Source organism: Aspergillus luchuensis, chromosome 4 (genome assembly GCF_016861625.1).
Source record: "Aspergillus luchuensis IFO 4308 DNA, chromosome 4, nearly complete sequence".
Lineage (NCBI taxonomy): Eukaryota > Fungi > Ascomycota > Eurotiomycetes > Eurotiales > Aspergillaceae > Aspergillus > Aspergillus luchuensis.
Window position 1 is genome coordinate 2,991,493 of NC_054852.1, and position 22,465 is coordinate 3,013,957.

Here is a 22,465-nt window from a genome sequence, read left to right on the forward strand (position 1 = left end):
ACTTCGCCTCAGGCACCTGTGCCAAGTATAGCCTACACACATCTACAGGTTAAGCACGGTTCAAGCAATAGGTTCATTGAAGCCATGATGTCAGCTAGTGATTCAGGTCTGCAATATAATGGCTTTAGATCACATCTCGGAGATCTGCAATCTGCCTATTGCTTTCCTTTATGTAATCCCCCAGGGTTGTTATACATCCAGACACAAACGAGTCCGGCTGTGATACAGTCTCCTCATCAGTCCCAAGCCTCAGCAGGTCGCTAGGTCTCTCCTGAACTCCATCAAACTAGCCCTTTGTCATGCACCAAATACACACACACATAGATAAATCAGATACAAGAAGATTAGAAGGGTGCATTGTTCTGGCGTAACAAAGACATAAGTATGAGAAGATCAAGGACATATCTCATATGGCGTTTGCACATTCTCCTTGAATTCGTCTCCCTAGGACACTGTACGAACCACCCCGGACTTCGCGCAACCCCTACCGGAACTGTCCAGGCCCGAGCATGCCGCGCGGGGCCTCGCCGCCAACTTGGCCGAACATATCCAACAGGTGCCTGGAAGCGGGGGGAGGCACTTGAGGTCCAGGGTTGCCCTCAAAAGGACCTTGGCCACGGTGAGGAAGCCCCATGAGAGCATCACCGTTCGGCGGCATGGGTGGGAAACCGGCTGGCGGGGGTCCGTTCATGTATCCGGGAGGAGGCATCATGCCTGGAGGGGGAGGACGCGGGAAGGGTTCACGCTCGTTGAGGGGTGGTGCATTCGCATGCATGGGCATCATGTTCGACATGTAACTTGGGTTGACGCCGCGTGTAGGTGTCGGAATACCCGGAGGAGGTGCCAAAGGTGCGGGTCCAGCAGCTTGCTGCGGGGGCATCTGAGGTCCTGGCCATCCAGGAGGAGGCAAATGTTCGAAGCCTGGAGGTCTCTGCATGCCCATAGCAGGATGGCCTTGAGCCTGGGGAGCTCTGCTTCCGCCGGGCGTCATAGGAAGTTGCCCGCCCTGAGGGAACGGCATATCTTCGAAATATCCCATGGGGGGCCCGTTTGCGGGCCGGCGACGAAGATGTTCAGCATCGGGTCTCTGCATATTTGCTATCGCAGGGTCATCCAAGAAGTTGGGGCCCTTTTGCGGGGTCGGAATGCCTGGAGGGGGAGAAAGCACTTCCGGCATGCTCAACAAACCGGGGGCCGGGCCGACAGGACCAGCACTTTGGGGCTGGCTCTGGGCACCCTGGTTGGCAACGGGACTAACACGGACCTGCTGCATCAGTCGCAGTAGATGTTCCCGGTCTCGAGCATGTGTCTCCTGGACATAAGGGTTAGGGCCAGGGCCACGAGCAACTGTCTCTTGCATGGCCAGGTACTCCTGCCGCTTGAGTTGATCTCGAGCAGGAGATGAAACAGCACTCCGGATCTGTTCGGCCTGTACCTGCGAAGGAGGCCGGTTGTATGCAACAGGGTCATTGTGAGGTGTCGCGTTGCGCGATTTTCCTCCACCAAGCATCTGCAGGATGCGCTGGAAACCTTCCTGATCGGCATCAGTGTTGACGGTGTTCATCGAAGGCGACGACCTGGTCTCTGGATGAGTTTCTGGTTCTTTGGCCGGGCTTCCCGGTGGTGGCGAGAAGAGTCCAGCAAAGCGCGACGACTTTCCAAGCTTTCCTGGAAGTGGCTCTTTCTTCATTGTTTGTTCCATCATGGGAGGAGGAGGAGCGCTTATCTCCTGGGGTAGTGGAGGCGCCTGAGGTGGCTTGGAGTCCCCGAGCAATCCAAAGAACCGCTCCATGGCCGAATCTGACGTGAACGGAGCGCCATTGCTACTGAAAATCTCACCATCTGTAGGCCTGGGCTCTGGCTTCGGCGCGGGGGCAGGAGCAGGGGTCGTCTCCAAGGGGACCTCCTTTTCTTCGGCTTGAACCTGCGAGGAGCCCGCCTTCATCCTTTCCTTCCAGCGTTCAAAGTCTTCTTGTGTATGCACCCGGCGAGGCTCATCTCGATCAGTCGAATCCATCCACTCGGGATCCTGTTCGAACTTGGCTCCCCGCGTCCAGTCACGATCTGCACCGTGCCGATCCCGACGCCATTCCCTGTTTCGTATCGGAGTCTTCTCCTCCTCCGCATCAGGCGCATCGTGGGTATTCTCCTCACGAAACCAACTTCCCTCGTGTCTCGCACGTCCGGGCGTGCCGTCCTTCCGTGGGAAGAATCGTGCATCCTTATCTCTAACTCCTCGGTCATTGTTGGGTTCTCGCTGGTCGCGGTTCTCCCACCGATCAAACTCTCCGTTGCGTCTCGGCTTTCGATCCTGTTCCTCGGGGCCGAAGGTACGGCGGGGGCGTCCACTGTTCCAGTCCTCCCTGTCCCCACGCCGATTGTTGTTGTTGTTGTTGAATGTTCCTAACTTTCCATCTCGTCGGTCAAAATCTCTGTCACCAGACTCCCGGTCCTTGAAGAACTTCTCCCGTAAGTTGAAACGGTCGTTCTTCGAGTCATCCTGGTCATTAGGCCTTGACGATCGTTCCGTAGCATCTATCGATCCTTTACCGGGTATACGAGATGCCGAAGCAAAAGCAGTTTTGGGGGGTCCGAGAATGATGTCCTCTATGGGCGATCAACGACGTCATGCATCAGTAAGGTCCTCGAATTTTCAATCCAAGAAAAGAGAACAATGGACACGGGGGTATTCAACATCGTGTGAGAAGAAGAGGTGGGATGGTTATTACCTGAATTGGAATTCCGGGACACATGACGAGTTTCAAACAGACTGGGCCTTCTGGGGGTCGATTCATGGGGGTTATTGGGGTCTCGCGAGTTTGTAGCTTTCCGTTGGGTAGCTGGATCGGGGATTGGGCTAGCACGTAGAATGACTGCGTCAGTTTCGGGATATCGCAATTGATTGATAAGGCAAAGGAGCAGGCAGAGCGGACTTACCCCATCCATTCTTCTACCGGCGGTAAATTAGTAGGCTTTGTGACCAGAGGCGACGACCGCAGCCATAGCAGCTCGTCGATCTGGTACCGTCGCGCCATGAGGATGGCTTGGGGTGAGGTGGGTGTGTGGGATGCTATCGGTATGCCGTTACGTCGATCTCATTGGTCGCCGACAGTTCAAGGATGAGAAAAGGTGGAGTTGGAATTTATCGCGGGACAAGACAAGGAAGAAAAGGCGAGTAAGGTAGACTGCGAGACACGGAGGCTAGGCTGTGGGCGTGAAAGGTGTGTACTGTGTAGTGTGTAGAGGATAGATGATGAGTGGGCAGCAGGAAGCGAAGCCGCTTGCCAGTGGCAAGGGAAAAGGCGGAGGAGAGAGGAGCTTCGATCGGTCAAAGGTCCAGGAGCGCTCGTTGGGAAGCAGATGAGGGGCACCAGCGGTGCAACAAACCGTGTGGCCGGATTTGTTTGTGTAGAGGGAATCCCAACTGGTCTCGGATAGATCGATAGACAGTAGAGTAAATGGAAGGAGGACAAAAGCTGGTGGGGGAACAATTAGAAAGGGGGCAGCAGCAGAAGAGGTGGTGAAGGGGAAGGGGAGTTTGGGCAAAGTTGCGGGCAAAGATGTCGAGGACCGCCGGACCGCAACGAAGTTCAAAACGTGTGCACTGCCCAATGGGGAAGGTCGCCTGTCAGCTTGTCGACACCTTGTTCTTCACTTCTTCACTTCTCCCCAATTTCTCCATCTGTCGGGATTTTCCATCCTTACTGCTGCAAATCAAGCGCCTTCTCATACAAAGGAGTTAAGTGACTGTTTACTATTATTTTACTAATTAATCCTTCCCCTGCCCATCATTCACTGCGATTTCAGTCATCCATGTTCCCCAAGCAACTCAACCCTCGGTACCGCCAGCATCCAACCCCAACGCAGAGCAGAATCCTTATGGAGTAAGCCATCACTTGGGATATGTCATATAGTACATTCCATCTCTTAAAATAGCCTGTCTTTCAATGGCGCAAAGATGAGGCCAGTGTGTACTTGGCTACTACAGTGCAAGATCAGATTAACCTATCAGATATCATATTCCTTCCACAACTGACTAAACAGACCATTACGGATTGCTCTAATAACTATACGCCTGATTCGAATGTCAATTACTATGCAGCCAAGCGCCTAGATTGAGGGCAACATCGTTCATATCCAACCTCCTACGACCGGACACTAGCCCACAATGCTCTCTACCGCTCGCAAAGCGGCTCCTCCACTCCATTTTGAAACCCGATCATTATCCGAGGTTTGCTTCAAGGAGTCGGCAATGGCCGCAAGAGTCGACGTCTCTTTGGCCTTGACAGTCGGAATTTGACTCTGAATCCAGCTGAGAATACCCGCTCTCGTGACAAGTGTTGTGCTTCCTTGCACTTGCGTCGCGCGGTACACTAATTGCAAGACCTTTCTCTTGGCTGAGTAGCCTGCCGAAGGCGACTCATAGAATGCAAGCGCTCTCTCGAAGACCTTCGCACGGCGGTAGATGTCCATATCCTATAATTTGAATGAGTAACATGATGGTGTAAGAAAGGGAAGACAGCGACATACAGCTTCAGTGCGAAGACCCTTGATGAGTAAATCAAGGAGCCAGCTAGTCTCGTCGAAATATCCGTCGTCAAGCTCCGGTTCATGCAGGAAGATTTTGTCAATCCAGTAGGATGGGATCTTCTCCACCTCCCAGGAAGGAGCTTTCTGCAGAAACTTGTTGACCTTGCCGTACATTTTGTGCATCGGATTCGTGAGAACAGTCAAGCAGCTGGACGCGCACTCCCCTACAATCCACGGTACGGGCGATTCAAGCCCAATCTGCTTGACAGTCTCGAGAAGCTCTCCCGTGAGGATATAGACTGATCGCCATTCCACATATTTAGACTCCTGCGAGTATGTCAGTTTGTTTTTCTATTCTGATTTCCGCAGAAGGTACCGGCTCAACGGTTGACCTACCTTAAGTTTGCCCATGAAACGAACAATGCTCGTGAATGCTTGCTTCCTCACTTCCTCGTATGCCGAGCACAAGCAGAGAACCAGTTCGGCTATCCGGCCTTGCTCAACCGCCACCTCGATGTCATCCTTCTCCCATCGGTGCAGCTCATTGTGGGTGGTACTTTCTGTCGGTACGGTTCCGAATACCTCCTCCAAGTCTACCTCATCCTTTTTGGCGGCAGTTGTAGTGTCTTGGGCAGGAGCATCAACTTCCATCTCATGGTCGTCTTCAGCATCTTTCAATGCTTTTTTGAGAGCCGACTTCGACTTCTTATTCTCAGCACTCTCCATCAGCTTGTCCCGCGCGGTTTTCAGTGCCTTGGCGTTTTCTCCAGCGCGCTTCAAGCTTCCTAGCGTCTCAGCAATCCAGGCAACCACCGCACTCTCGACAGCCGCGTCTCCGGATTTGACAACGAATGGCCACTGTTCGATGACAGCAGCTACCAGAGGACTAACTGGGTTGGAGGCACCCTCGACCAAGGAGTCAAGGAGGTCTTGATAGTGAACCGGTTTCTTTGCGATACGGCAGGCGCAGTTATCGAAGAACGATAGTTGGCGCTGGAGTTTCTCCGAGTCTGAAGTTTCGAAGCTTGACAGAATTGCGGGAAACGAGGAGGGGTTCTGCAGGACAGAGTGCTCGGTGAGGACGGTCCGCAGCAGCTGGTCAATCTCACGCAGAGAGTATCTTGAAGCTGTTTGAATTAGGACCTTTAGGATTGACGTAAAAGCGGAATACTGCATAGACCCCGGTTGTTGCCACCAACGCATGGAGGTAGACTGTTTGATGATTCTCATGATGTTTTGCAGTTGGCTCAGCACTGACTCGGTATCATCCTCGTCGAGCTTGCCTTCATCCAATCGCTTCAAGACGTCAACCAAAATGAGTGAAACGTCAAGTCCTTCCTCGAAGGCGGCATCCGGTACTACCTCGTAGAACGAAGCGAGAAGCTCTGAGACAGCATCCTGCTGCTGCAGGTCATCCTTATCCGTTCGCTTGAAGAGCAGAATGACTTCCTTCACTCCGGGGCACCGGCGACTGAACTCGGCAACCAGCTTGCTTGCCGCCTGTGTCCACAGGGGTTGGCTGACCCCATGGTCGGCGTTGAAGATCTTGAGAACAGCCCGCAGTTTGTTGAAGGCAATTGTCAAAATTCGAACAGCAAACAATGTTACTATCTCAGCATTCATATTCAAGCAGCGGGTAAGGATTTTCTGGGTCAGAGGGCGAGGAAGCACATTCTCAATGACCACGGAAACGGGCGGCGGTGTCGGAGGTAACTTGTCTTTCCAGCCACAATTTGAGGGCACAGGCAGCTGTACGGCGGAGAAGAGAAGCGCAGACTCGGCCATCCATGCTGGGGTCGGCTTTGGGTCCGCAGTAAACATGCTCTTCTTCGTGAAGAAATCGGCAACTAGCTCCGGGGCCGCCTTGAAGATGGCCACTAACAGCTCAATCTGGAGACTGTCGGTATCCGGGCGAAGGGTCTGGATCAGATAAGACAGTGTTCCGTTGCGAACAGGTACAGACTGGCTGTACTTGTCGATATGAAGAGCAGAATCAAGACCCAAATCGATCAGTGTGTCATCGTCCGTGGGTAGCGCCTCGGGATCACTTCCATGTGGATACCAACCAGACTCTGGAAGCAAGACTCCAAGTTCGGTGTTTGTACAGACATTCATCAGAATCTTGTGGATTTCGTCGGTAGTGGAAACATTCGCCGGGTTGGGCTCCTCTGACTCACGATCATAACCGTAGAGGGTGACGAGTCGCTCCAGGTTCCATCGGTTGAAGAACTTGCTCTTTGCGCTGCGAGAAATCGAAGCATCTTGGATAATGTCTTTGTCAATACACCTGATAGTCTCCAAGATGATATCTCTCGGGTCTTTCCTAATGTACTCAAAGAATGCTCTAATAACTTTGTGTTGCTCAATAATATCACTCTTCCCGTTTGATTGCAAAAATCGCAGGTTTGCAAGGACATACTTCTGAGCATTCCTGCGCAGTGTAGGTTTGGAGCCTGCCTCTAATATTTCTTCCAGCTGAGCTTTGTTGGGGGTGAGAAAGACTTCGATGCGCTTGAATGTGATATACCGCGCAGCATGGACGTGGCGCGCCACAGCTCCACCATCGAAGCTGACCATCTCCGTGAGAAGACGAAGACAGGGAGAAATCAAATGCTCCTTTGATTTGATAGCGGTCAAGCCACGGTTAAACAGTCTCAGCTGTTCTTTCTGAAGGAGATACTTGCATAGTGCCACTCCGAAATCCCGAAATTCCAGGTTGGTGGACACCGTCTTGAGGAACTGAGCGAGGACAGAGGGCACAACAGTCAGTAACGACTCATTGTTGTTGGTATCCGCAAAGCTCCAGGTCTGGACCAGATCGGTAAAGCAGACTGCTTCGTTCTCGTTTACCCGTGAGAATTGCGAATCACAGTATGCTTTGAGGATGCGGAACTTCTTGGCTTTTTCAGCCTCATCCTCACTCTGCCCAATGGACGTGAGGAAGTCCTTGAACTTTCTTATACCTGTTTTGATGAGTATTGAAAACATCATGCGTGACTTGGCTCAGGATGTTACTTACCTTGCTTGGATTCAGTGGGATTCTGTTGGAAAGCCAAGGAAGAGCGAAGCTGCGTGTGCGAAGATATGGTGGCAGTAGCATCGACATCTTGGCCATTGTCCAACTTTCTCCTCTTGTTGCGGAGCTGACCCTCGTGGGAAGACATTTTGGGCTAATGCAGATGCTCGTGTTATGCAAAAGACCGGGGACTGGACCTCGACGAGGATTAGTAGTAGGCCGGCAGGAACTTCGTCCGATTCAGACCTTCAGAGTTTTGCGACTGCTGAATTGGTCTTTTATTAGTGCCACTACGGCAAAATTAAAGGGACAAGATCGTCCAGCTAGCAAGCGTGTTCCTGGGAAATATGTAAATATATATTATAGAGGAAGATAATCGTAAGTGGATGAAAATATTGCGATAAGAGGCTCGCCGGTAGACTTCTGGAAAGTCCTGCGCAGATGAATTGATCCACTGCCGTGAATGTATCTGGCCTCCCATTGGTCAGATCTAGCATGGTCCAGACAGTACGGCGATTCAGACCAACACTTACAGGCGACTCACTGGTAGTAATAAAAGCTAACAGGGTGCTTATATTCTATAGTGAATGAGGGGCGAGGCTCCATCACTCCTGGTATAAATCTCTGTCGTATTCCGATTGTTCCATCCATGACGATGTACCTACCGAGCTGATTTTTCCATCTCTCCGTTACCATTATTGACGCATTGTTATACCATTGGCTGGAAAAGCAATACATCAACCAGCTTCTATGGCTCAGTTGGTAGAGCGCATGACTAGTAATCATGAGGTCCGCGGTTCGAATCCGCGTGGAAGCATTTTTTGCTTTTTCGTTTTGTCACTTTTGTCTACCCAGTAGGCACAACCAACAACTATCTACTACCATTGATCCACCTTTCTTATTTTTGAAAGGGGAAAAAAAAAAGTAATAGAAAATCAACTAACTCTATGCTCGTTAATTAGTCTACAGCATGCAGGAACTCTGAGAAAACCAGTACAGTTGGCAGCCACACCCAAGGAACTTCGACCGTCTAAACTATATATATCCAGCACAGGCACCCCCATCAACTTGCCCCGAACCAGACACCCAATATCCTCAACCCAGTTTCAGTAGCACATGAATTGAACCTAGTACCAGCATTCCCACCCCCAACTCTGTACCCATCCAAGAAGTATGTAGATCCTCACCCTCCCATGACTCAATCGCAGTCCCAACACCAGTAGTAGCCACAGACCATCATGCGCAGAGTTCCCAATCTGTACATACACCCTTGCTTTCTCAATATAATCATCACTCACAAGTAGTTCCCAAACCGAATCATTGCAGAAGCCTAAACTCAAGCGTAAGTACTTATTGTCACAGACCCCTCAGTCGGCAATGGCATCTAGCGACCGTCTAAGTTCATTGCGACTAGTATACTACTACTATACCTCCTCCTCCCTCCCCTCGCCTCCCCTAGACGCCGTAAGTATAGTCCCCCCCAAACTAGACCTACTACCACCCTCAAACCAATATCAAAAAGCAAAATCGTCTATATCATACAATGTCCCCACTCCCAACCCCAAACCCCACCCCCATCACCAAATCCTCTCTCATCGGCGCCTGGACCCTCATCTCCTACATCGCCGAGCCCCCGAATCCCCAAGATGATGAGGCTCCCACCCACTACTACCCCATGGGCCCGGACGTCCGCGGTACCCTCGTCTATACCCCAGACGGCCAGGTGACCGTGAGCGTGTTGCCGAAAGTTGCCAAGAAGGTGTGGGAGAATTCTAATGATGGGGTGATGTACGCGGGCCGGTACTGGATTGAATACAGTGGTAGTAGCGATGACGGTGATGCTGGTGATGGGGATGAGAGGCAGCAGCAGCAGCAGCAGGGCCGCGTCCCGATTGTGCATCATGAGGTCGACATGGCGTCTTCGGTGGAGTTCGAGGGGTCGCAGAAGCGGCAGGCTGTGATTTCTCCCGAGGGGAGGTTGAGGTTGTCTGGGTTGGGATTGATGGAGGTGGGGACGGTGAGTCCAACAAACTATGACATTGGCAGTGATGGTTGGCGGTTGTTTGCTGATGGTGTTTTGGGTGATAGGAGCAGAAGATGAAGCCGGTGTTGGTGTGGGAGAGGGTTAGTCGGGCTTGATGCTGGTGATGTGGTGGGGGTCACTGGGTTATGGGAGGTTATTAACGGGGGGAAAGAGGGAATGAGTTGGGTGTTAGATACTGTATCAAACAAGTTGGAAGCAACAATCAGTCTATTTGACACATTCACAAATATCTCATTAGAATACATCTCTAGCCAAGAGTGGAAAAGCGCGCCATCTGGCGTCGCGTCAAGATTCGTAAGGGGTATGTTTTAAACTACCATATATATGCCCGAAGAATGATTTGAAAAGGAAAAGAAAGATGCAAAAGCAAAAGGAGTGGAATAGATAGCCACGAAAGATCTGAAGATCAACCCCAGGTACCACCTCCTCCACCACGACCCTGCCGTCTCTGTGCGGATAGACGCCAATCATCCTCGCCGGCAAAGCGGTTGTGGAGAGGCTGGATCCGCTCGGCCTTCTTACGCTTCGACAGACGATCGGTGGGTGCCACCTTGAAGAAAGTCGGGGCGGCCTCAACGAGCCACTTGGGCTCGATGGAGGTTGTGCAGTGCATGTACTCCTTCGTTGTAAGAACCAGTGTATGGTAGATGACATGCTCGGACGGTTTGCCAAACAATGCAGAACTGGGATGCATGTAGACCGGCGTGCCTTCAACAAGAGTCTTGTACCCTTCCTGAGGGTCCTTGCGAGCTGCATTCCGGAAGAATCCTGTACAAAGTGCCTGGCGTACTTTGAGGGTGTTCCTTCCGCAGGAGACGATCTTGTGGTGGTAGCGATCCATAATGCCAAGCAGCTGCTGACGGACATCCTGCGCACGGCGGATCTGACGGGCTTGGATGAAGTTCTCGAAGCACCAGGCATTGTTGAAGTTGGAGTGTTTCCATCCATTGTAGACGTTGAGAAGAGTCAAGTGGTCGCCGTGGGGATCGTGGAACTTGGCCTTCTTCTGATCTGCCTGCTGCTGCTTCTCCTTGGGACGGTAAAAGACCGACTGAATGGAAAGCATGGCCACAATGCTCAGCATTTCCTCTGAGCATCCCATGTCGACCGATGCGATGAGAACCTTGGCGAGGGCCGGCTCCATGGGGAAGTCTGCCATTTTTCTACCCAAGCGAGTCAAGAGACCCTCGTCATCTAGAGCCGACAGTGCATACAGCTCCTCCAAAGCAGTAAGCATAGTGTTCGTTGGCGGAGGGTCCATGAAGTCGAAGTGCAGCAGATCGTTGATGCCCATCGCCTTGAGCATGAGAATGGTATGCGAAAGGTTCTGGCGTTGAATTTCGGGAATCGTGGTTGGCAACATTTCCGACTGGTACGCGGCTTCAGTGTACAGTCGGAAACATTTTCCGGGACCAGTTCTGCCTGCACGACCAGCACGTTGCTTGGCCTGCGCCTGCGAGATGGGCGTGACAACCAAAGAGTCCATACCCAGCTTGGGATCGTAAGCGTTCTGCTTGACGAAACCAGGATCGATGACGTAGTAAATATTGTCGATGGTAATAGACGTCTCAGCAATGTTCGTAGCGATGACAACCTTTCTACCTCCAGGCGGGGCAGGCTCAAAAATCCTACTCTGCATTTCACTCGGAAGAGCCGAGTAGACGGGAAGAATGACCAACTCCGGTACTGTTGACCCTAGAGCCTTCATCCGTTCGTATAGAATCTCGCAGGCAGTATCAATTTCCTCTTGACCTGTCAAGAAGAGCAGAATATCGCCCGAGGGCTCTGTCAGGTGAATCTGCATAACTGTAATGAGAGCCGCATCAAGATAGTCGGACTCGGGCTCCTTCGAGTACATGATCTCAACAGGGAATGTACGACCGGGAATGGAGAAGATAGGGCAACCGTTGAAGTACTCAGAGAACTTCTCAGCATCCAGCGTAGCCGAAGTAACAATAAGTCTGAGGTCCGGTCTCCGCTTGATGGTCTTTTTGAGCAATCCAAAGAGAACATCGGTGGCAATCGTTCGTTCGTGAGCCTCGTCAAGCATGATGACAGAATACCTTTTCAAATCTGGGTCCAGGAGGACTTCTCTTTGAAGCATACCATCAGTCATGTACTTGATCTTGGTGTCAGGACTCGTGCAATCTTCGAAACGAATCGTGTATCCGACTTCCGCGCCGAGTTTGCAGCCGACCTCTTCCGCCACACGTTTGGCAACAGACATGGCTGCTACACGACGAGGCTGCGTACAACCGATAATACCGTTGTTTGCATAACCTCCCTCGGCCAGGTACTGCGTCAGCTGCGTCGTCTTTCCGGACCCAGTATCTCCGACAACAATCAGCAGCTGGTTATCGCGTACAGCATCGAGAAGTTGCTTGCGGAACTTGTAGACCGGCAGACTTTCACGCTGCTGTTTAATGGACATGCTGGTCCGCTTTCCGAAAGACTGGTTCTTGCCCATGGTGACCCGTTTCCACTCGGGGACCGAGTCATCCGGCTTGGACTGCTGAGTACTGCGCAGATCAGCAGCAAACTTCCGCTCTTCAGGCGCAACCATAGGATCCTGCCACTGCGCGTTGAGGTCGACTGCCGCCGCTTGCTCAGCTGCTTTGTCCTGGGCCTCCTGTTGCCTGATGTCTCGTCGCTCCTTGGCCAAATTTGTTCCTGCCATAGCAGCCCGGTTCATAGAGCCATCGGGAGCCTTCACGACCCTGATCGGAGAGAGTTCCAGAGACATCTTAGTCTGACCAGCCAGGAAGGGCGGTTCCTCGTCCCTGACTTCGATGTCGACATCCTCCTCTTCCTCAAAAGTGCCTTCACCCGTCAAGGTAGCATGGTATTCCTCATCGATGTCAGGATAGTCTGCTGCGGAGACAGCGCCAGATGCAATCAACTGCTTGATCTCCCATCTCTCAGGGGAAGTCATGCGCTTCCTATTCTTCATAGGCTTTCCATCCGATTCTTCGATAACCGGCACTTCAGAACTCAGGTTACCATATCTATCCTTGCCAGTCATGCCGTCAAGACGCTCCATATTTGCGCCAGATGCCAGACGTCGTTGAGGGATCAAATCGAGACCAGTAACCTGATCTACCTCCTTCATCGACAGCCCAATTCGAGAGCCTTGAATGCTAACCACCTTGACCTTGACCGGCTGGCCGCGAGACACCAAATCGGAAGGATGATTAACACGCGCTCCCTCCTGCATGGCCGAAACATGTACCAAGCCATCCACCTTGCCCTTCACACCAAGCAAGTTCACGAAAGCGCCAAAGTCCTTCACTCCCGTGACACGACCATCGTAGACCTTGTATAGCACCGGCTGATCATCCAGTTCCACAGGCGGCGGCTTCCGGAAGTACTCGCCATCCTCATCGCGATCCCGGCGACTCCTCCGCTCACTGTGTCCATTGCGATAATCATCCCTGCTGCTGTATTTGCTCTTCGACCGGCCAAACTCATCCACCTCATCATCACCACCCCTCTTGCTGTATCGAGGGCTCTGTGATCGCGACCGAGACCGGTATCTATCATGGCGTCTGCGTCCACGTCGGTGATCATCGTAATCGGGGCTTCTGCTGCGCTTCCTAGTACTGCCGCGGTCATTCCGTGACGACGACGACTGCGGCGCCGGGGCAGGTTTATCCTGACGCGCTTTGCCCGCCAATCCCTCCAGCATAGCAAACGTATCATCCATAGCATCAGCCTTCGCATCGCCCTCCTCGACATTCTCCTCATCCCACTGCTGAACCTTATCCGGCACAGCCAACCCCTTAAAGACGCGCGCTTTCTTCTCCAGCGCATCCAAAACATCCATATCATCATCGCCGGCCGAGTTATTCGTCGTTTCGGTCTTCTTCGACTTATACTTCGGATGCATCGTAAGCACCAGACGATCGATACTCTCCAGCAAACTCCGAGGGAACTCCGCGCCCATCTCCTCCATGCTCTTGCTGAAATCCGCGAATGAGCCACATTTTAGGTGCTGGTCGATCACAAATTCCGCTAACGTCTTGTCGTTGACGCCGAGATGGTTCTGGATTTCGCTCGTTATCCGCGACACGAGCGAAAAGAGCTCCAGCGACTGGAGGTCGTCCATGGCGGATGGAGGGAATTGTGGTTGTTTGTCGGCACTAGAGAAATGAGGTGGTATGGATGAATGACTGGAGTAATGATTAGAGGATGTCGCGAGAGAGTGCAAAACACTCCTCTGGTCGCAAAGCGAGGACTGCGTCTTTCTCTCCGCGGTTCTGGAACCGGCAAAGCTCACTGGCGCGGAAAATCGTTGTGGCGTTTTCGGGAAATCCGCCACCGATAAGATAAGCAGCTCTAGTTATCTACGCTTGCATTGAGTATAACACAGTGTATAAAAAGTCAATGTAATTACTCTCATGTTGTACCGTGTATAATGTGCGTGGTAGAGAGGACGTCGTGGCGTCTCTGGAGTCGAGTTTTGAGCTATGTACATGATCATCTCAACAAAAACTATATTACATGTGTGTATATGGTATCTATGCAGCGCGCGCTTGGGGAGCTTCTCCAGATTCTTCGGACTGCTCTTGTAGCTGCTCTTCCATCTGCTCCTCGTCAGCAGACAGATCAACAGCGGCGGTCTCATCTTCGGTGCCGTATGAGTCAACATCTGCATCGGCGAGCAGCCGTTTCTGCTCCTGAATCTGCTTTTGCAGCGCAATTTGTCGGCGGAGAGAGGCATCCTTTCTGAGCTTCTTGTTGGCCGAGAATTCAGTCAACGCTCTGACCATCCTCTCCTCCACCAGCTGCTTGACATGGGATGCCAACGTTCTATCCGTGAAAACTCCGCCACACCGGTAACTGAGCCACAGATACAGGATGACAGATTTGTGCAAGGTCTCCAGCTCGTTGAGGTACTCCTTGTTACCGGACACCGGCTCTTCCAAGATCTCAAGGTTGAGCGCCTGGATGTCTAGCAGACGACCATCGGAATGCTCTGCGACGCATTTGATAAAAGCAATGGCAGCGTCGCGGCCTGCAATGAGCCTCGTGTGCATGGGTGAGGCCATGAATGTAAGCTGGTCTGCCGTCCGCAATCCATCGACAGTATCAATGACCTCGGCGTTCTCTAGCTGGTTGCGAGGGTCACACAGGAAAAACAGCGGGTGGACCTGGGAGACCACCATCAAGCGTTTGATCAAGTATTCTAGCGGAACATTGCTCGGGAAGTATGCCGCAACTTTCTGGTAGACTGAGTCGGGAGGAAGGATACCGGCCGACACGAGCGGTGGGGGTTCGCTATCCATTGCCTCGCGAATGTAAGGTAAATCAATATCTTCCAAAGAAGTCACATAGCCGACGTTGGTGTCTTCCTCGGAGCTGTCTGCCTGCTGTTGCGCGGCAGACCGATACCGTCCAGCGCGTCCACCGATCTGCTTGATCTCAGGAACACTAAGTCTCTGAAGGCCTCCGGGAACCCGTTTAATCAACGTTTCGAAAATGATGCGCTTGCAGCTCCTGCTACAGTTAGATACGATACATTGACAGTATGTAGAGGAAACTTACAAGTTCAGACCCATACCGATGGCGTCACTAGCAACGAGGAAGTCGTAGTCATTGTCGGGGTCGTTGAACAGACTGGCTTGCTGGGTCCGAATCTCAGCTGGCAGACTTCCGTAAACGATGGCTGCCCGCTTTCCAGTATTCTTTTCAATGTCTGCTTTCAAGGCATGGATACCGACACGAGAGAATGAAACCAAGCAATCTCCCTTTTGGAGATTCTTCAGGTCACCTTTGAGACTGCGGTTCTGAACCTTCAGCGGGTTCAGTCGCTCATACCGATGGATCTCGAGCTTGTCGCCAGTCAAGGCAGCCAATTCCTTGATCAAAGGCACAGCTCTGACTTCACCGCAGAGATGCAGTTCCGTGGCACGCGCACCGAGCACGGCACGAGTCCAAGCCCACCCACGGTGAGGGTCCGCGATCATTTGGATCTCGTCAACAACACCGACCTCATATTGATCTCCCAAGCTGACCATCTCAACGGTGTTGCTGACAATTCTGGAGGGCTTTCCATCTTCCGGAATCTTGACATCATCACCAGTGATGAGACTGCAGGAGGTTCCATTCGCTTGGAAGCGATGGAAAACCTCCTGAGCGAGCAACCTCAGAGGGCCAGCGTAAAAGCCGCGCTTGGATGCTTCCAAACGCTTCAGCGCGTGATACGTCTTTCCCGAATTCGTTGGTCCCACGTGCAGATGAATCGTTCGTTGCAAAGCGCGCGCTTGCGGATACCACTCGGCCGGGCGTCGCAAATCCGCCACCTTCTTCTGTGCTTCGAGGTTGGGGGCTGAGTATCTCGACGTGACATCCTCTGCGTACATGTGAAACTCCAGCTCGTTGATTAAACCCCGAACACCGTTTTGGAGGTAAGATCTATGCAGCGCATCCTTGATGTGGCGTAATGGACCAACACTTTTTCGCTCGTCTAGTTTACATGCGTTCAGCATGGTTCGTTCAAACCGGGCCCAATTAGCCAAAGCTGGGTCATTTTTATCTGTAAGATTTTGTCGGTAGATGCTCAAAGCGTGTGTTACAACGCCCGCGAAATCTTTGGCTGCAAGCGTTTGTCGGGTGTTCCGTTTTGAAGCGAAGGATGGGGGAGCAGATCTCTTGGAAGACTACACGTAGATCAGAAGTCAGCCATTCGAAATCAAAGACAATAGACAAGTGGTGGGGTAGGGTGATGGATATGTACCGTAGCTCCCTCATTTTTCTTTTCCAGGCTTTGTAGATGGCGCTGTTTCTTGGAAGGCCTTACGGATCTCTGCAGCACCGGAGATGTCACAAATGTCCTGACGGGACGTGACACCGACTGGAAGGTGCAGAAGAGGCAATAGTTGCCTCTGCGACTCCATGACTGCATCCCACCGAGCTGTGCCGGGAGCAATGTCAAGTCGAATGATTGCCGTTACTATCAGCTGCGGAGCGGGTTCTGCGGAGAACGGAAATGTAGTTTAACTGCAGGAGGCGAGAGAGAAGAAAAACGAGGGACTGATTTGGGAGATCCAAAAGGAGGCGAGACAAGTAACCCCTGACCAGTCAGAGACCAATCACCGCATCGTCCTGCAACCGCGCGCGAGGGAGGGAATAGTTGTTGAAGACCGAGAATACTACTATCTGGATGGCAATCATTCGCCATCGGCTTTTTCTCGCGGCCTGGGTGCCTGGGTGCCTCATTGCCTGCAGCTGGCGATCGCCGCAGACTAACCAGAACCGGAAGGCGAGGGGTCACACCGCCTGGCGGATCGGGAGATTAGACAGGAAGAATGATGCTTTTGACCCGCTGGGGAGAAAGAGCAGAAAGAGGGTCTCTTCTTGTCTCAGTCTCCAGTCTCGGGGATATCCTGAGTCCCGACTTACGTTTCAAAAAGATAGCCTGCCCGCATCGCTGGTGTCCATCACGGCTGCCCCTGAGTATTGTTCTCCATTACATCCCCCCTCCATTGCTGGCTCTGGCTGTGCCTTATCTTCCGGTTCCCTCCCTACCGCTCCCCCGTCATTCCCCTCCCCAGCAATCGTGAAGTCTAAGTGTCTATGCCCCCCGTGAGGGCTGCCGGTCAGCCACAATGAGCTCCTCAATCCTCAACATCCAGCGTGATCGTGAGTATTCCCTGCCTGCTACTTATAGACTATTCGTATATTAATTATTCACCCGCTAGTTATTTTGAATACGATCCGTTATGCGGCGGGTAATGAGGTGCGATTGCTTCCCCTCCCCTTCTCCTTACCGTGGATTTGGCCCCCGCTTCGTTTCACCCCGCCGCAGAACTGACATTCTGTCTACAGTGGAAGGTCTTGGTGGTGGATGAGACCAGTCGCAAGCTAATCGACAATGCGGTCAGTGAGGATGATATTCTCAATCTCAATGTCACCAGTAAGTTACCCTCTGTTTATTCCTCGTCGTCCCGGTGCGGCGCTAATGGCCTCCCGCAAGATGTTGAGCAGATCGAGCATCGGCGCTCCCCCAATCCTACGATGGATGCGCTGTATATCCTCTCGCCCCTCCCACACATTGTCGACTGTATTATGGCGGACTTTGAGAGGAAGAGATACCGGAAAGCGTGGTTGGTTTGGACATCATGTCGGGCACCTGCTTCCTCAAACGGCCGCTTGGTGCTGACGTCGCTCGCAGTTCTCGATCCGCAACAGCGCGCTAGATTGGACCGTTCCCAGATTGCTCGCGACCAGATCGCCAATGTTCAGATTATGAATGCCGACTACTTCCCCAGGGAATCGCGCCTGATTACCTTCCGAGACCCGTGGAGCTTTCCGGTGTTGTTCCACCCTGGTTGTAATCACTTGATCCGCGCACACTTGGAGGGCTTGGCGCAAAAGGTGAGCTAGACTACCTGTGTAGATGAGCTGGTATTAACTGGACAGGTTGTGTCGCTTTGTGCGAGCTTAGGAGAGTACCCAGTGATCCGGTACTACCGCCCCCGGGCCCCGACACACGAGGCCAGCGTACTGTGTTCACACCTGGCGCGGTTCATTCAGAACGAGCTGGATCAGTTTGCGCAATTCCAGCGCGACTTTCCACCCCCGTCTCCGAGACCGCGCGGAGTGCTGTTGATCGTGGATCGGTCCATGGACCTGGTCGCGCCCTTGCTCCATGAGTTTACATATCAGTCCATGGTGCACGATCTGCTTCCGATCAGCGATGGCGACAAGGTTACTTACAAGACTGTTATCAATGAGGGAAGCCACAACGAGGAAGTCAAGGATATGGAGATCAACGAAGAAGACAGCGTGTGGGTGGAGTATCGCCACATGCATATGAAAGACGTGCTCGGCAAGCTAGGTGAAGACTTTGCCAAGTTCCGAGCTGCCAACCCTCAGTTTGCGGAAGAGTGAGTGACAGCCATCGATGGTCTTTCTTTGCTTACTAACGGCGCTGCAGCAATGATAAAGCGAACGTGAACACTATCAAGGACATGCTGGCGGGTCTGACAGAGTTCCAAAAGGGAAGAGATGCTTATACACTGCACCTTAACATGGCACAGGAGTGTATGAGTTACTTCCAGAAACACAAGCTCCTCGAAGTAAGCTCGGTTGAACAGTGCTTTGCCACTGGCATGGACGAGAACTACAAGAAGGCAAAGAACCTGGCTTCCCAGCTGGTGCAATTGCTAGACGACGATGCGATCAAGCAGCCAGAGCGACTGAGGTTGCTGCTGCTTTACATCATCTACCGGGGAGGCATCCTCGCGGGTGATATCCGGAAGCTCTTGGCACACGCGCAACTTGCACCGCAGGACGGTGAAATTGTAGCCAACCTCGATCTACTTGGAGCCCGTGTGGAGAAGCCTCTGAAGGATGATAAGCCACCCGTGCAGCCGCTGTTCACCCGGAAGCCGCCGTCTGGGCCCATCGACGAAGAGGAAAGTCTCTCGCGCTACGACCTGAACCTCAAGTTGATCTTGGAGGAGCTGGTGCGCGGCACGCTGGACCCCGGGGTCTTCCCGTTCACGCGGCCACACACGGATGCCGACTCGCCGGGACAACAAGAGAGTCTTTCCCAGGCGTCGCTGCGCAGTGCCAAACCGACGTGGGCACGGACGCGGTCTACTGGCGAGCAGCCGAAACAGCGGATCATCGTGTTCATGGCAGGTGGTGCTACATATGGAGAGGCACGCACATGCTACGAGATCTCGCAGTCGTGCGGCAAGGACGTGTTCCTGGCCACATCGCACATGCTGTCTCCCGGATTGTTCCTGCGCCAGGTGGGCGATCTCAGTGTAGACCGACGCCGGCTCGACATTCCCGCCGAACGGCCCAAGCCCACAGCGCCGGCGCATCTCTTCGAGCGGGAAGCTCCACCGCCACCGGCACAGCCCGTGAAGAAGCCAGTTCCGGTGAATCTGAACCCGATGGCACCGACATCCGCGCTGGCGGCGATGTCACTGGGACCGAACGGCAAAGCGACGAACGGAGCAGCGCCGCCTGAGAAAGAGAAGGATAAGAAGGAGAAGAAAGAGAAGAAGGAAAAGAAGCACCGCTTTTTCCGGTAGCCTTGGCCATTCTTTCAACTGAACCAGCCCCGTTCCGCAGTACACCTCCTGCGGACATTAATCCTAGCCTCTAGTATCTTCTGTGTATGTAGTGCCTATGTATGTACCATGCAAACCAGCAGAACCCTAATACTTATTCAAACTCCTGGGTATATACCAAACCAACGCCCCCATCCCGAAACCAATGATCTATAAAAAAAGAAAAAGAACCTACTTCCCATGAAGATACCTCAACACATCCTCATCCTGGAAAAACAACTCCCGTAACCTCTCCCCCTTCTTCCTCTCCTCCAACTGTCCCTTCCTCACCTCCTTCGCATTCAACACCTTCTTCTTCTTCTGCACCCTCCCCCTCCCACCTTTATCTCCACTCTTATCCTTAACCTCAGGAACAACAGCCCCCAACCCCACCGTATCCTCCTTCACCTTTCCCTTCACCGGCTCCCGTATGCCCTCTCTTCCTTGAGGTCCCAATCCCACCCGCGAGTCCGGATCCCAGCCATACGCCGCGAGATACCGCAGTCCGGGCCGCGTGCGATCAAGATGAGACGGCGGATGCGAATGCGGGAGACTCAGTTGATGCGGGAGTGTAGCTTCATGTATATGCCTCCTCCTTCCCTCTCCTTCTCCTCCTATTCCTCCTGATGTGTCGTGTGTAGGTGTAGTAGTATATGGAAGGTTACACACGGGACAAATCTCAACATCTTCTTCTTCTTCAACTTCCTCCTTCTGCTCACTATGTGGCCGTCGTGAACTCGAACTCGGTTCTGGTTCCGGAGTAGCGGGATTCGACTGCGACTTCGACAGAACAATCGAGAGGTATTTATTCGCTATACTCTGCCCGGTCGAAGTAGAGGAAGGTGTTGCTGGCTCAGAGGATGATGATACCCGTGTGGTGGTGGTGGTAGAGAGATGTTGCTGATGTTGTTCGGAGGAGCGCACGAATGGCACGCGCTTGCGACGGATCCCTGCGCCGAAGACTCGTTGGTCTTGTAGGGGGAGGAAGTATTCGTCTTCATCTTCGTTGTCTAGTTCTCTGTTGTTGTTGGGTGGCATTGTCCATACCCTTTTTCTTTTTCTTTTTCTTTGTAGGATAGTGAGTGAGAAGTAAGGAAGATAGTGAAATTGTGAAGTGAGGAGGGATAATGGCAGCTCGAAGTGGCGGGAGATCGGCCGCTAAGATATGTACCGTACGTACCTCCGACGGAGGACGGAGTGTCTGGACTTAAATCCGTCAGACATATCTGTTCTCCTCCTCCATCTCCCTTTCACCATACAACAAACAAACACATCCACCCCTCCCGTCCCTCCTCCGGCAAAATGCCCATCCCCATCATCACAACAGCAATAACAGAAGGCACAAATTCCATCCCGCACCTATGGAGCATATTAAAACTCCTCCCCTGGGCGGTCATCCTCGCCGCCCTGAAATATTACTTCGGGGGTGCTAGAAATACCTCTGAGCGGTTAATGCATTCGAAAGTCGTTATGATTACAGTAATATCCCTCCCCCTATCTCAATTCCTCCTCAATGCAATGCTGATATATTACCCTTGAAAAAAAATAGGGCGGCACATCCGGCATCGGCGCCCAAGTAACCTCCGCGCTCGCCTCGCGGGGCGCCCAAATCATCCTCCTAACGCAACACCCAGCAACGGACATCTTCCTCTCGGAATACATCGAGGACCTCCGACGGAGCACCAACAACCAACTAATCTACGCGGAGCAAGTGGATCTCTCCTCCTTACACTCCATCCGCACCTTCGCCACGAAATGGATCGATAATGTGCCCCCGCGACGCCTGGACATGGTGATTCTCTGTGGGAATGCAGCGCCGCCCGTATCCCAGAAACGGAAGCTGACTGTGGACGGCATCGACGAGGAGTGGATGGTGAATTACCTGGCGAATTTCCATCTGTTGAGTATACTTTCGCCGGCGTTGAGGGCGCAGCCGGCGCATCGCGATGTTAGGGTCGTGTTTACCACGTGTTCGAGTTATATCGGGGCCAAGTGGGATTTGAGGCAGGTGGAGGAGGCTGCTGCTATTACTGCTGCTGCGCAGCAGCAGCAGCAGGGGGATAATGGGGGTGGGGGTAGTAATGGGGATGGAAGGAGGGTGGTGATGAAGAATGGAAAGTTACAACGGGAGAAGGCTAAGCCCAAGGCTGCTAAAAAGGCGGCGAAGGGGGTCAGTTTGTATGGACTCAGCAAGCTCTCGCTGATGGTGTTTGCGCAATCGTTCCAGAAACATCTCAATGCGTTCAAGAGGCCGGATAACCAGCCGTGCAGTGCGCGGGTGATTATGGTGGATCCGGGGTTTAGTCGGACGCCTGGGATGAGGAGGTGGTTGACGGGGGGATCGCTGTGGGGACTGTTGGTGTATCTGGTGACGTGGCCGGTGTGGTGGTTGGTGTTGAAGTCGCCGCAGCAGGGGGCGCAGAGTGTGTTGTATGCGGCGATGGAGGCGGAGTATGGACGTGGGGAAGGGGGGTGGATGATTAAGGAGTGTAAGGAGGTGGATTTGGCGAGGAAGGAGGTCAAGGATGAGGAGGCCGGGAAGATGTTGTGGGAGTTTAGTGAGAAGTTGATTGAGGTCAAGGAGAGGGAGTCGGCGGTGCGGAGGGCGTTGGCGAATAAGGAGAAGGAGGTGGCAGAGCAGATGGAGAAGAATAAGGCGTCGGGGTCGTCGTCGTCTGGGGCGAAGGAGCAGACGCCGGGGTCGAGGAGGAGTCGGAAGGGGAAATAGGTGTATACTAAGTGATTTTATAGATTAGGTAGGGTTGGGTGTACATTATCACATTGATCTGTATTGATAGAGTTACGTGA

The 22,465-nt window shown here is 52.7% G+C and overlaps 8 protein-coding genes and 1 non-coding gene across 9 annotated transcripts; 4 read left to right on the top strand and 5 right to left on the bottom strand.

Moving 5' to 3' along the window:
• Positions 1–484: 484 nt before the first annotated feature.
• AKAW2_41053A (uncharacterized protein) lies at positions 485–3,035 on the bottom strand (the record flags this gene model as incomplete). The annotated part of the gene is made up of 3 exons (XM_041689450.1): positions 485–2,607; positions 2,730–2,857; positions 2,938–3,035. The coding sequence occupies 3 exons, from the start codon at positions 3,033–3,035 to the stop codon at positions 485–487; spliced, it is 2,349 nt and encodes a 782-aa protein (XP_041543133.1).
• A 1,441-nt stretch (positions 3,036–4,476) lies between these two features.
• AKAW2_41054A (NPA1/URB1 family protein) lies at positions 4,477–7,694 on the bottom strand (the record flags this gene model as incomplete). The annotated part of the gene is made up of 3 exons (XM_041689451.1): positions 4,477–4,857; positions 4,927–7,493; positions 7,550–7,694. The coding sequence occupies 3 exons, from the start codon at positions 7,692–7,694 to the stop codon at positions 4,477–4,479; spliced, it is 3,093 nt and encodes a 1,030-aa protein (XP_041543134.1).
• A 596-nt stretch (positions 7,695–8,290) lies between these two features.
• AKAW2_t40016S lies at positions 8,291–8,363 on the top strand. The gene has a single exon. It is a non-coding gene; the product is annotated as a tRNA-Thr (tRNA).
• Positions 8,364–9,089: 726 nt separating this feature from the next.
• AKAW2_41055S (uncharacterized protein) lies at positions 9,090–9,685 on the top strand (the record flags this gene model as incomplete). Its single annotated transcript, XM_041689452.1, has 2 exons — positions 9,090–9,563; positions 9,635–9,685. 2 exons carry the CDS (start codon positions 9,090–9,092, stop codon positions 9,683–9,685), a joined length of 525 nt encoding a protein of 174 aa, XP_041543135.1.
• A 311-nt stretch (positions 9,686–9,996) lies between these two features.
• PRP22 (putative RNA helicase-like splicing factor (HRH1)) lies at positions 9,997–13,695 on the bottom strand (the record flags this gene model as incomplete). Its single annotated transcript, XM_041689453.1, has 1 exon — positions 9,997–13,695. One exon carries the CDS (start codon positions 13,693–13,695, stop codon positions 9,997–9,999), a length of 3,699 nt encoding a protein of 1,232 aa, XP_041543136.1.
• A 412-nt stretch (positions 13,696–14,107) lies between these two features.
• Positions 14,108–16,494, bottom strand: SUV3 (ATP-dependent RNA helicase SUV3; the record flags this gene model as incomplete). The annotated part of the gene is made up of 3 exons (XM_041689454.1): positions 14,108–15,086; positions 15,135–16,249; positions 16,327–16,494. The coding sequence occupies 3 exons, from the start codon at positions 16,492–16,494 to the stop codon at positions 14,108–14,110; spliced, it is 2,262 nt and encodes a 753-aa protein (XP_041543137.1).
• A 703-nt stretch (positions 16,495–17,197) lies between these two features.
• Positions 17,198–19,639, top strand: SEC1 (Sec1 family protein; the record flags this gene model as incomplete). Its single annotated transcript, XM_041689455.1, has 6 exons — positions 17,198–17,231; positions 17,291–17,328; positions 17,418–17,712; positions 17,764–17,966; positions 18,012–18,478; positions 18,529–19,639. 6 exons carry the CDS (start codon positions 17,198–17,200, stop codon positions 19,637–19,639), a joined length of 2,148 nt encoding a protein of 715 aa, XP_041543138.1.
• Positions 19,640–19,849: 210 nt separating this feature from the next.
• Positions 19,850–20,695, bottom strand: AKAW2_41059A (putative G-patch domain protein; the record flags this gene model as incomplete). The annotated part of the gene is made up of 1 exon (XM_041689456.1): positions 19,850–20,695. The coding sequence occupies one exon, from the start codon at positions 20,693–20,695 to the stop codon at positions 19,850–19,852; it is 846 nt and encodes a 281-aa protein (XP_041543139.1).
• A 264-nt stretch (positions 20,696–20,959) lies between these two features.
• AKAW2_41060S (putative oxidoreductase) lies at positions 20,960–22,385 on the top strand (the record flags this gene model as incomplete). Its single annotated transcript, XM_041689458.1, has 2 exons — positions 20,960–21,136; positions 21,207–22,385. 2 exons carry the CDS (start codon positions 20,960–20,962, stop codon positions 22,383–22,385), a joined length of 1,356 nt encoding a protein of 451 aa, XP_041543140.1.
• Positions 22,386–22,465: the final 80 nt, after the last annotated feature.